Genomic DNA, 13305 nt, shown 5'->3' on the forward strand with positions numbered 1-13305 from the left:
CCCAACCATAAAATTATTTTCATTGCTACTTCATAACTGTAATGTTGCTACTGTTATAAATCGTAATGTAAATATCTGATATGCAGGATGGTCTTAGGCGACCCCTGTTGAAAGGGTTGTTCTACCGCCAAAGGGGTCACGACCCACCGGTTGAGAACCGCTGCTCTAGAAGGACCAGCCACCAGGCCCTCGATGACTCTTGCAGGTTACGTGGTATGATGTGCATAAGGGACAGAAGGATCTGTGCCTCTGAGCATGTCAGACATAAGAACCTCCCTTTAGCCAGGACACCAGGCCCTGTCATGCCTTTTCCAGACCAGCTGCTCAGCAGATCTCCTCCAAACTGTGATTTCTGTTTAGGCCTAAATAGAGAAAAAGAAAAGTACTCACAGCTTCATAGCACCAGTCTTTGAGAATGTCAAGCTCTCCAGAAATCATGGCCTAAAAAGGAAAAGACAAAAAAAATAGTAAGAGAATGAGAGTGGGCTTTTGAGGCAGGAGAATATTGAAGGATGTTCTCCAATGAGATCCTTTCCTCAGCAGACCCCTTTGTGGTGGGGTCTGGTTGAGGAAGGATGGGGAAGTTGAGTCAGGCTGCAGCAAGGGGTTCCATCTCCCCAGGCTCCTGGGAGCAGAGCCTCTGCATGTGGCCCAGGGTGGGTCTCCAAAGACCTGGTAGAAGGAAGAGGAAGGTGGCAGTATGCCAGGCTCTCACCCTGGCAGGGAAATTGAACCAAGGAGGTGAGAAGCTGCTTTCTGCTTCCCCTGGGAATAAAGCTTTGGATGGTGAGGCTCATATAGGGAGGGGGGAGTAGGGGCTGCTTCCACAGGAACCTGGAATCAGGGCTGGGAGGAGCCCAGAAAAGGGAGGGGGGGCCAGGTGCCTGTGGGAAACTGTAGGTAGGCCGAGTGCTGAGCCACACTTACTGTGGAAGAAGCTGTCTGAGCTTGGACTGCTGCTTTCAGGAATCACCCCACTCCCATCTCTGCCAAGCCCAGCCCAGCCCAGCCCAAAGTGGCATGAGGGATGTGGGCAATCAGAGGAGGGAGAGGGGACCACATGGAGGCTGGTGGGAGGGAGGTGACAGGCAGAGAGGATAGGCATCCACATGAAGTGAGGGCTTTTCTTTCATCCTACTAGGGGCCTCCCAAAGGCCTGGTTTGGCTGGGCTAGAGGTTGGGGGCTGTAAATAGGTAGAGAAAAGGCAGCTGACAGGGACAGGGGCCTCATGGAGGGTGGGACTTTGAGCAAGCCACCCCATCCTCACTTCTGAGGCAAAAGGAAGTGCAAGGGGAGCAGAAAATGGGATTCAGGATTCCTAGGGAGACCTACAGGAAGAGGGAAGAGAGCCCCCTGCTGCCACAGTAGCCCTGGTCTGGCCTCCATGTCTTGAGGATCTGGTTGGAGCTCACATGCATCCCCCCAAGCCCTCCTCATGGCTCACCCCAAGAGCCAGCAGCCAGCTTCTCCCTGACTCCTGAAAGGCCTGTAGTATCTGGAAGACAAACACCTGACCCCTGACAGCCACAAGGGAATAGCTTCAGGCAGAGAACATGAGGGAAACAAAATGGAAAGGGAGACTGAGTCCTAGAGGGAGACACACACCGTGGGTCAGGGCCACCACCACTAGGACCAGAGGGGACTATGGGCAACAGATGCCTTCTCAGAGGTATTTGATGGACAAGGCCTGAGAGTGGGGGTGCTCAGGCTCTAAAGACTGAAGCCTCATCTCTGCTGAGAAAACACTCTCCTTAGCTAAACATCCCTGGGGGAACTTTCTGATCTGGTCTCAGGTTGGTGGTACACCAAAGGCAGGGCAGTGAGGACAGGACACCTGAGGACTGGCCTTCAGGGTTGGGTACCCACCTCCAGGACGTTGGGGATGATGTCATTCTCGCACTGCTGCAGGAACCGCTCCTTGTCAAAGGCCGGATCCACACGTAGGATCTCTGTGAGTACCTCGGACATCTCTGTCTTCGAAAACAGACCCCCTGGGGGCAGCCAAGCCTGGAGTAAGTAGGGGTGCTGGGAACCCCTCCCTGCTGTCAGCCCTGCGGTGTGAGGATGGGGCAAGATGGTCCTGAAGCCACCCACTCACCCAGCAAGTCTGTGACCTTATCTGTCAGTGCACGGGAGGCCCGGATGAGTGTGTTGTCACTCTCGTCATACCTCATCTTCATCTCGAAGAACCCTGAGAAGACGGGTCAGGTGTCAGGGGTCAGGGCTCCCTTCCAGAAACATATGCCTCGGCCTGACTTCTGGGAGCTCCTCGTGGTCTGTGTGACTGCTCCAGACACAGGCAGGGTAAATGAGAAGACCACTCTGAGCTTGCTTCCTCAGCTATGCAGACTGGGCAGCCAACCTACCTCAGGGGCTGCAGAGACCACTGAGCTGTGGGCCTGGAGGTGGGGATGGCGGATGCAAACAAGGAAACACAGCCTCTAGGATGGTGTGGCCCCACTATGTCAGCATCTGGGAAGCTCCATGCGCCAGCAAGAGCAGATAACTCCAGGGCCCCGAGTAGGCTTGGGCTCTATCTGCACCAGGGTCCCTGGCCTCTGGCCTTCCTAATGATGAAGTGTCTCTCAGTATCCACAGCTACATCATCAGGGAGGACATTGTGCCTAGTCACCTTGCTCTGACAATGGCCAAGAGGGTGACCCAGCCCTAATGGCGATGTCCCTGCCCACTGGCCACCTCTAGGCCAGTGCCCCACTGCTCATTCACTGAGTAACCCTGCAGAAATAAGTGGTCCTCTCTGACTCCAGTCTCCTCCTCTGTAAAATGGGGGTCAGCTGTGCCACGACTGAGGAGTGCTGTCCCCTGTCACAGCCTTGCTGTCAGCCATGTGTTGGTGACATGAACACTCACGGTTGAACACCACATTGTTGTCCCTGAAGTCCTTCCACTGCTGATACCACTTGGAGTCCTTGTGCAGCACGACTCCCAGGGCATCCCTGGAGAAGATGGGGTGGTTGGTGAGCAGTTGCTGGGGAGTCACTGGGCCCAGGCCCATTGCTGCGGGGAGGAGGGCCCAAGCTCAGGGGCTTTGGTGACCCCATCCTCATCCCTCAGCTTCCTGTCTTCTCCATTCCCCTTCCCACCTCCTACCCTCCCACAAATTCTCTCAAGGGAGCCAGATAACCTGGAGTAGAAAACAACTCAATAACTGACTTGTGTGGAACTTTTGTGAGCCTGAAGGGGAGGCAGTGAGGAGAATCCCGGGCCAGGCGGCCTGGTACCTACTCATTGGGCTCAAACACTTTCTCTTCCTTGAACTTCTCTCCAGCAAACTCCTTCCTTTTCCTGAGCCGTTCGGGCCTGCGGTAGGGCCCGGTCTGGCCCAGGACACTTTCATCGATCTCCTTTTTCACTGACTCCACCCCCTGGAGGAGAGTAAAGCTTGGGGTGGGTAATGGGGACCTTCCTGACACCCACAGATCAGTTTCAGTCGGTGTACAGTTGTGTCTAAAGTCAGGGAGTATATGCTGTGAACCCCAACCTCAGGCCCGATGGTACCCTGGGGCCTCCCCTTCCCCAGGTCTTTTGGTCACCTGGCCCACATCATCCACCTGGCCTAACAACAACATGCCTGACACTCCAAGGGCTGACTTCTGCCCCCTCCCCTTCCAGGAGCAGTAGACACGCCTTCCCCCGCACCCAGATGACCCTCAGATTCTGAGACCCATACCCCTCTCTCCCTGGAACCAGGCGGGCATCCTAAGTTCTGCCTCTGCCCCACTCTCCTGATTCAAGCAGACCCAAAGTCTGTGGGTCCACCTCCCCAAATCTCTCGAACCCATTTCCCCTCCCTCCACCCCAAGGGCAGCTCCATTAAGGCCTCCCAAGACACTCTCAGGACTCCTCTGTGCCGGTACCAGAGTCTAGACTGGAAAGCTGTACCTCTTCCACACCCAATACAGTCATACTTCAGTTTATTGCACTTCACACATATTGTTTTTTTATAAATTAAAGGTAAGACCCTCTACCAGTAAAAAGATTACAACTTGCTGAAGGCTCAGATAATGGTATTTTTTTTTAGCAATAAAAAATTAAGGTCTATACATTGTGATTTGAGACATAATGCTATAGCACATGTAACAGATTACAATACAGTGTAACATAACTTTTGAATGCACTGGGAAACCACACCACTTCTATGGCTGGCTTTATTGTGATATTCACTTTAGTCAATGGTCTAGAATCAATCCTACAATATCTATGAGGTCTACCTATATCCTTCTTTGGTTCCTTGTCACTTTCTGGAGAAAACCTCAAGTCCTCTGCGTGGCCTGCAGGACCGTTCCAATGGTCTCTGCTTTTCCTTGGCCTCCCTCTGAGACCCCTGCCTTTGCTCTGACTGTGCCAGGTGGCGAGGGATACACCAAGCAGACTGTACTTGCACCCCTCCACAGGACCTGCTCCCTCTGTCTACAACCCCTTCCCTGTGTGTTTCTCTGTCACAAGTCACTCAGGAACTGCCTGTCCCCTTTTCTGTCCCCCCAAACCCTTCGAGAGTCGGAACTCGGACTTTGTCTTCTGTGGCTCCCGTGGCCAGCAGAGGCCCTGGCATGTGGTACGGTTCAATAACTGTTAGTGGAATGAATTCAGGACCTCAGTCACCCCCGGTGCAACAGAACTCTGGGTTATGGACATTGCTTAGGGTGTTAGCAGCTGAGAGTGTGCGAGAGGCTCTCTCAGTGCATTAACCTGCAGCTCCATAGGGGCTGTGACTTGCCGCAGGTCACCCAGCCAGGAGGCAGCAGGGCCTAAAACCTCAAGTGGGCTCTCCTCACCAATCCCATTGCACTCCCTTCAGTGCAGCCAGCCTTTTCTGGGGTTGAGCTCTGAGGTGGGAACCCTGGCTCTCAGCTTCAGAGAGGGCCAGAGCCCACGCAGGCCCCAGCATCTAACTCACCTGGGAGAGGGCTTTGAAGGCCCCACCCTTGGACACCGACTCAGCAGACTGCTTGGCAGTCTTGGCTGCTTCCTCCACACCCTCCTTGATTTTCCGGCCAAGGTCACTTTTACTGACTTCGTCAAGACTCTACTGAGACAGAAAAGGGAGAGTGTGTCAGCGCAGTACCCTTGGAGACCCACAGGGGTGCCCCTGGAACCAAGGCCAGTCCTTAACCTCCAAAGAGTGGGTGGGAACAGGCACTCTGAACTCATCTGGCTCCTCAGCACCAAGACTTAGGCACACACATCTGAGAACACTGCCTACAATTTCCGGGGTGCTGTTCCCTGGGTCAACTGGCCTTTTCCCAGAATGGGAAGGAGCCCCAAGTCTTCATAGAATGCCACAAGAACAGCAGTCCAGGGAGAAGGAGTGAGAAAGAAAGTGAGGGTGTGCCCAGTATTGGGCCTAGAACCTGCAAAGTCCTGCCTCCCCTCTCCTGCCCACAACAGAACCAATAAGAAGAAAGACCCCACACCGTGGCGGGGAAGGCAGGGAATCTCAACCTCGTATCTACTCTCCCCTGGAGGCGAACTATCCCCTCCCCTTCTGTTTTTAGGCAGGCAGAATAAAACCTTTATTTTACCCTCGTGTCCTGGCTGGTGGACCATTCACTTCTAACTTAAGTAGTAAACTGCCTGGCAGGTGGACAAGTGTGACTCCCCTTCCTTCCTGAGGGGTGTTGTGTATTTGAACTCTGGAAGCCACCATGCCAGGCTGGCTCTCCCCCTGTTAGCTGCCCAGCTCCCGAGTGATGTCTGTATGACCCCATGGTGAGGCACAGATGGGCCATGGGGGCTATGGCAGGAAACTGAGGGACCCAGAGGCCATTACCTCCTTCACAGTGCCGGTGATAGCCCCCAACTTCTTCTTGATCACCTCACTTGTCCGCACGGTTTCGGATTCAATGGTTTTCTATAGAAAGGATGTTGTTTCCTTTTGTTACTATAGAGCAGTTACCAGAGAGCCAAAAGACCAAAGAAACATTTTCTCAGCAGCCCCCACCTTCCCCAAACTTCACCTCTCCATCCCCCCTAACCCGTCCCAACGCCTGGTCCGTGGGTCTCAGCAGCTGAAGGCCAACTGGGACCCTCAGGAGCACGGGAGGCCTTGGTCCTGAATCTTTCTCTGGGTGGCAGGGGCTGGTCTTGTCTGCCAGCTTGTCAGTATTCTCCTTCTCCACTTTGCCCCCCACCCAGTCACCAGTCACTGCAGCATTTCCCACACCCCAGCCACCCCACCCAACCTTAGCCTGCTCTGCCCCCAAAGGACTCCTCGGCCCAACCCCAACTTTAATGGAAAGGGTGTTCTTCCCTTGGGTTGAGTCCCCACACAGGTAGTCACATCTATTTGAGAGATTTGGGGGGACACTCAGAGGGACCAGGGCTTGTACACGGCCTGGGAGGGGGCCTGGGGCAGTGCACCCCCACTCAGTGCAGCTACTTGTTAAGAGGCAGAAATGGTAATTAGTAATTATACAAGCACCCTGAGGCACATTCTATCCATTTCACTCAGAGGACGTATGATCAGGAGGCTCTTAGGAGCAGCTCACCTCAAACCCAGTGCTTGAGGGGTCACAAGGGGTCTTTGGAGCTGGAGATTCTAACCCAGCATGTAGAGAGGGCCCTGCATTTCTCACCAGCTCCCAGAAGCCAATGCTGTACTATGTCACTACAGAACTGGAAAGCTGGATGATCCATTCTTGTCCCCTAGGCAGCTATCATCACTGAGGTGAACTCAGCTCCACAAAAGCTGCTCTTCCCCCAATCACACCTGCACTGAGCTCCATGCACTCACTGTCTGGGACCAGGACAATCCTGGTTCTGAAAGTAAGTGCCCACTGAGGGAGATACAAGCAAAGGGACTCACATATTTCCTTCTGGCTTCCTGGAGCGCATCTGACTCTTCCAACTTCCGGGCCTCATCTCGGAATTTTTTTATACTTTCTTTCATTTCTTTGTTTTTGGCTAACTCTTGTTTGATATTATCTAGCAAGCCGGAGAGAAAGCCTTTTCGGTTTCCAGAAGAATAGGATTTGAACTGGAAAGATGTAAAAGGAATAAAGGATTTTTAATTTTCTCCTTTTTGTTTATGCAGGTTTAACAAGACAAATGTAAAAAGTCCAGACATCCAAACAAAGTATTATCCTATATAATAAAAGCCTAATATGCAAATCGAACAGCAGAATGACTGGCAGAACGACCGGTCACTATGATGCGCACTGACCACCAAGGAGGAGATGTTCAATGCAGGAGCTGCCCCCAGCCTGCTGGCCCCGACCAGCCATGGTGGTGTGGGCAGGCCAGGCCAGCCAAGGTGGGTGCCAGCGGGGGACCCTACTCATGCATGAATTTCATGCCCCGGGCCTCTAGTTTAGCAAAGAAGTGAGCTATCAAGCCATAAAAAGACCTAAAGGAAACTTAAAAGCATGTTATTAAATTAAAGAAGCCAGTCTGATTCTAACTCTATGAAATTCTGGAAAAGGCAAAACTTGGGGTTTGGGATAAACAGACAGGACACAGGATTATTAGGGCAGTAGAAATTATTCTGTATAATACTATAATGAGGGATACAAATTATTATATTTGCCAAAACTCATAGAATGTACAACACAGAGTGATCCTAATGTAATTTATAGACTTCAGTTAATAATAATGTATCCATATCAGCTCACCAGTTGTAACAAATGTCCCACCCTGATACAAGATGTGAATAACAGGGAAACTGTGCTGAGCGGGAGAGGAGGTATATGTGAACTCTCTGTACTTTCTGCTCAATTTTTCTGTGAATCTAAAACTGTTTTAAAAAAAAGCCTATTAAAAATAAAACATAATGCCAGGCTCCTTCTCCAACAGAGGAAACACTGGAGAAGAAACAGGAGCAGCTTGGAATCCTCCTGGGGATTCAAACATGCTCACCCAAGGCCAAGGTCAACACCAAAGGGGCTCATGACCCCAAACTGAATTTGAAGAATTCTGTGGCCCCTAGTCTCAAAGGGGGCTGGCATAGGGCCCTGCTCTCCGGGCTTTTGGGGCCAGGTAACTTCTTCGTTTGGGGCCACTCCCAAGTTCCCATTTGGGACTTACATGTCACCCAAAGGCCTGCACACTGGTCCAAATCTCCCTCTCTTGGCCCACAGGATCACAGTCACCGAGAGCTCAAGCTCAAAATTCTCCTCCACCCAACACACCCAGAGGCCAGACTCTAAAAGAGGCTCTGCTCCAGGAACAAGCCACAGTGTTGTACACTGCTTAAGACACAGGGTCAGACAGAACCAGGTTTAGATCCCTGCTTTGGCACTTATGTAACTAAGAGCACGCTCAGAAAAGAGAATGCTTAAAGAATGATTGTGAGAGAGTCAAGTCATAGTGAAGTGGGTGAGTGTGCTCAGCTGCTCCTACCACTTCCACAATGTGTTGGGTATGCTGCCATGGTTGGGGGCTCACTTTACCAATTTCAAGAGCAACTGCCTCCCCAGCCCATCAAGCCCCAGGGAAAGTTTTGACAAGCTCAGGGCTACTCCACAAGAAAGGCGGCCTAGCCTTGTCTAGATGCACCCTGGCGGGCTGCTGTCTTGTCTAGATGCACCCTGACCAGCCTTTCTCGCCACAGGACTCCAAGTTCTAAAAACATCAGGGACTATGCCACCTTGCAGCAGCCCTGACACTCGCGCAGGGGCTACAAACTGCAGTTGGGATTGGACAAGTAAAGGGAAGGGCCACAGGGCCTGTCCCATGCCTGTAACAGCACCAGGAGAGGATCAGGGAGATAAAGCCTGAGCAAGGCAGACGCAGGAAACAAGCTGTCTGCATGGAAACAGCTGAGATGAGCCTGGAAAGCAGAGTGGGCTGCCCAGTGCAGACTGGGGAACAATGTCAGGTTTGGGGCTTTGCTCCCTGGCCGTGAGGCACCAACAGAAGCGTGGTTGAAGGGGAGTGACAGGGAGGGCAAAGCTCTAGAAAATGCTAATGTGAAGAACAACATAAAGGATGGGGGAGATGTAGCCTGGAGAAACTAAGCCCCAGGATATGATGGTTGACACTCTGGAGTTGCTCAAATGCTTATAAGGCTGTCACCTAGAAAAGGAATAGCCTTGCGCAGTGAAGGACCCACTGGTAGAAACCACAAAGGACGCCTTTCTAGCCATCAATGGACACATTGTGCTACTTTGTGAAGCAGGGTTCTAGCCCTGACAATGTTGAGCACTTCTAGGTATGTGGAGAAGACTAGGCATTTAGGCTCTGTAACTCCCAAGGCCTTAGATATGGAATGCCTGGCAATATGGGCAACATCCTGGAGCCCTCTTTGTTGTCAACTAGCTCTGATTTTTCAGGCCTCCCCCTCTGTCTGCTTGATCTGAGTTACTCACCAGGGGCAGCTCTCCATTTGGCCTGCGTATCTGATAGGTACCACGGGGTAGTGGCACTAGATTGTGGCTGGACAGAAACTGGACGCCACTGCCGAGGCATCTCTAATGGGGGGAGAAAAGAGAAAGATCCATTCAGATAAGAGGGTAACTAGGAAGTAAACAGGCCACACTAAAAAAGCAAGAGTTGCCTGAGATTCATTTGCCAATTTTTTAAAAAATATATATTTTTATTGATTTCAGAAAGGAAGAGAAACATCAATAATGAAAATCACCAATCAGCCACCTCCTGCATGCCCCCCAGTGGGGGTCGAGCCCAAAACCCAGGCATATGCCCTTGACCGGAATCAAACCAGGGACCCTTCAGTCTGCAGGATAATGCTCTAGCCACTGAGCTAAACCAGCTAGGGCTCGTTTGTCAATTTTTATCCCATGACTGCCACTTGCTAAACGCTCCATAATCTTCCCAAATTCTGAGAAGCCAGCGGAATCTGTTGGGAAGAGAAAACACTGGATCTCCATCAGCAGGGGCCATATCTACCTTCCCACATCTGAACCTAGGGGAAACCAGATTGGTCCTAGGAAATGCCAATTTATGGTGGAACAAGGCTAAATCCCCAACTTAATCCCTTAGTCTGACAATAGGCAGGCTGAGTCTCAATGCTGATGGCAAGCAGTCTTTTCTCACAAGCCCACCCACTTCTGCTGGCCTTGTAAGACCAGAGATCTGGGCATTAAGAGGTAAACACTGATAGCCCTGGCTAAGTAGCTCAGGTGGTTAGAAGAACATTGTCCCAATATGCCAGAGTTGTGGGTTTGATCCCTAGTCAGGGCATATACAAGAATCAACCAATGAATGCATAAAATAAGTGGAACAACAAATAGATGTTTCTCTCTCTAAAATAAATTTTTAAAAAGAGCTAAATACTGATAACTTACTGTACCAGGCACAACCCTAGAATAAACCTACCATGTCCTGGTCTAGGATCAGACTATAAGCAGGGCAACTTAGGGAGTCACTTTGGCAAAGATGCTGCTAACCTAAGGGCTTATGCAGGTCCTGTTCAGTGTTGTATCCCAGAACCCAGCATGGAGCCGGGCACATTGATATCAATAGCCCAATAGAACCAAACTTTCTTCTTCGTTTTTTTAAAAATAAATCTTTATTGTTGAAAGTATTACTTATGTTCCCTTTTTCCCCAATCCACTTCGTTCATCAGTTTATTTTGTTAATCAGACTCCACATGAGTGAGATCATGTGATACTTATCTTTCTCTGACTGACTTATTTCACTTAGTATAATACTCTCCAGGGCCACTGCTCTAAACCCTGATTCAAAAGACAAAGCCAATGAAAAAAATCAGTCCAAGACAACTTCTTTCTCCGGCACTCAGATTCCAATGGAATATTTTCCTTCCTCCAGAATCTGGCTCTGGAATCAGAATGACCTCGGCTTTATGTTATAGCATAGTAAAAGCTAGGAAAATTCCAGGAGAAGCAGAATAGGGAAACTGAGACAGTTAAACAGCAGTTTGTGTCCATCTAGTACAGTGGTTCTCAACCTTCTTAATGCTGCGACTCTTTGATTCAGTTCCTCATGTTGTGGTGACCCCCAACCATAAAATTACTTTTGTTGCTACTTCATAACTGTAATGTTGCTACTGTTATGAATCGTAATGTAAATATCTGATATGCAGGATGTGTTTTCATTGTTACAAATTGAACATAACTAAAGCATAGTGATTAATCACAAAAACAATATGTGTGTTTTCTGATGGTCTTAGGAGACCCCTGTGAAAGGGTCGTTTGACCCCCAAAGGGGTCTTGACCCCCAGGTTGAGAACCACTGATCTAGTAAATCCTATCTCCTAAAACTAGGACACGTAAGAGTAAACAGTTTACACTTCTCTTCCCCAAACAGAGAGTAAACAGCTTAAATCACCTTACTAGAAATCCAATTAAGTGCCATTTGCCAACCACACCCAAGGACAGATAAATTAAGAGAATAAATCTCATTTTGGTACATCAGCAAAAGCTGATGAATATTTTACTGATCTACCCCTAAAACCTCCCCTAAAGGCCCAGCCTTTAAAACCCCTGCAAGTGAAAGTCCAGGAAGCACCCCAGTGCCACTCATTCCCTTCCCCTTCAGCACCCCTCACACACACCCCCCTCCTGTAGCCCCTCGCCTCTAAGGGACTTCATGGGCAGCGGTAGTTCCTCCACGGCTCCCTCTCCCCCTTTTCTCTGACTTCCCAGGGAGCCAGAGCAGCCCAGCCTCGGCTCTCCTATTACTTCTTCTGTACCCTTCCTTGTTGCACTCTCCTAAGTATATTTTTGCTGCGGTCAATAAATTTTTGCTTGCTTTTCTATACTTTGTCTCATTTTGTTTTGTTTTTTAATCCTCACCCGAGGATATTTTTCCATTGATTTTTAGAGAGTGGAAGAGAGAGGGAAAGACAGAGAGAAACATCCATGGGAGAGAAACACATCCATTGGTTGCCTCCTGCACTACCAGCAGCTGAGGTCTGAGCCCTTGAAGGGAATAGACCCCCGACCCTGGGGGCGGGGGGCTCTATCCACTGAGCCAAACCCGCTAGGGCTCTACACTTTGTTTCTTGACGGAAACCTTTCCTTCAAGAAGAACTGAGGGCTCCTCTCCTCATCTGCCCGGTAACATCTTTTTGGTTTAAACCACATAACCCAGGAGTTCGGGGCTATTGTCTCTCTCAGATGGCTGGCTCCTCACTGCTCTCTTGGAGTGTATCTTCAAGAAATCCCACTTGGCTTTACTTTCATTTTTGTTGACCTTAAAATCTTTTCTGCGTGGACGGAAGGACGAGACCCGCGGTCCCAGCGGGAAGCCCAATTGGTAGCACTTGGACGGGGTCAGCCCCCACTAGCTCAGACTGAGGGCAGGTTGCTTAGCCAGGTTGTCCCCAGTGTCCTAACCCGTAAAACAGCGATAAGCAACAGCATCATCAAGTTCTATTTTCTGAGTGGATTTTACACGCGCTGACCCCCACCGCAACTCCTGGGACAAAGTTCTTAGCAAGGCCAAGCTCCTCCGTGCACTCGGACGGCCAGGCGGCACTGCAGGAGGTGTCCTCGGTGGGGGCCCTGGCATGTAAACGTGAGGCACACAGCCACGGGCTTTTGCCTTCTCGCTGCTTCTCTCCTAGGCGCCAACCCCGTGGGGGCTGACCAGGAGGCGAGGACGGTGATCCGCTCCCGCCCCAGCCCCACGCAGCGCCGTTCCCGCCCGGCACGCTCGGCGCCCGCACTCAGGCCCAGCTCCGGGTCCCCTGCCCCGGCCTCAGCTGACCCACGATCCAACCCCACGCCTCTCGCGGAGACCAGGGAAAGGCCGAGGTGGCCAAAGGCCCGAAGAGAAGGGGACCCTAGAGGTCGTGGGCCGGGAGCTTCCTAAGATCAGCCATCCTCCAGCTCCCTCTCCCCCAGGCCCCACAGGTCTGCTCACCCGCGGGCAGCGGCACCAGCCTCTCCGCAGCGTCGCCGCCGCCATATTGGAGGACCCCGTGTGACCTTCTCTCCGCGCGGCTTGATAGTGTCATCCGTCACGTCAGCCTGGAACGCCTAGGGGCCTGGGGCAAGCGGCCCTGATAGCGATGTTGAGGCGAGAAAATGACTCTGATTGGATAGAACGCCCAGGGAGGCGGGCCTTGGAGGTAGGTCTCCGATAGGGGCGAGGCCTAACAGGGGGCGGGGAATTCCTGAAGAGTGAGGCTTCTGTTAGGACAGAATTTCGGAAGAGAGGGGGCTGCCGCTGGGTGTGGTCCGGGGGCGGGAGCTCCTGGGAGGCAAAGACCTAGGGTTGGGTAAGACTACGAAGGGGCGGAGCCTGAGGCTGGGATTGTGTCCGGCGCAGAGATTCCCCCTAAACTAACTGGGTTCCAGCGGCCGGAAGGACACAGGGTCCGAATGACCTACTACAAGAACAGGTTCAGTTGGAATCTGACT

General features: G+C 51.4%; 1 protein-coding gene across 4 annotated transcripts in view; it reads right to left on the reverse strand.

Moving 5' to 3' along the window:
- The window catches only part of TIMM44 (translocase of inner mitochondrial membrane 44 homolog (yeast)), a 21656-nt gene extending 8718 nt beyond the window's left edge, over nt 1-12938 (reverse strand). For 2 of the 4 annotated variants that reach the window (XM_015568003.1, XM_006752720.2), the window contains exons 1-10: nt 12806-12935; nt 9328-9429; nt 6828-6998; nt 5793-5873; nt 4920-5048; nt 3248-3387; nt 2873-2958; nt 2100-2192; nt 1868-1992; nt 391-441 (exon numbers count right to left, since the gene is read on the reverse strand). In XM_015568003.1, the coding sequence (XP_015423489.1) occupies nt 391-441; nt 1868-1992; nt 2100-2192; nt 2873-2958; nt 3248-3387; nt 4920-5048; nt 5793-5873; nt 6828-6998; nt 9328-9429; nt 12806-12850 (1023 nt within the window). In that variant the 5' untranslated portion in view covers nt 12851-12935. Of the gene's footprint in view, nt 1-390; nt 442-1867; nt 1993-2099; nt 2193-2872; nt 2959-3247; nt 3388-4919; nt 5049-5792; nt 5874-6827; nt 6999-9327; nt 9430-12805 lie in introns of all 4 variants that reach the window. The other 2 variants (XM_015567968.1, XM_015567931.1) reach the window with 2 other exon arrangements.
- Between the last annotated feature and the right edge of the window lie 367 nt (nt 12939-13305).

This window comes from Myotis davidii, unplaced genomic scaffold (assembly GCF_000327345.1).
Source record: "Myotis davidii unplaced genomic scaffold, ASM32734v1 scaffold770, whole genome shotgun sequence".
In the NCBI taxonomy this organism is placed as follows: domain Eukaryota; kingdom Metazoa; phylum Chordata; class Mammalia; order Chiroptera; family Vespertilionidae; genus Myotis; species Myotis davidii.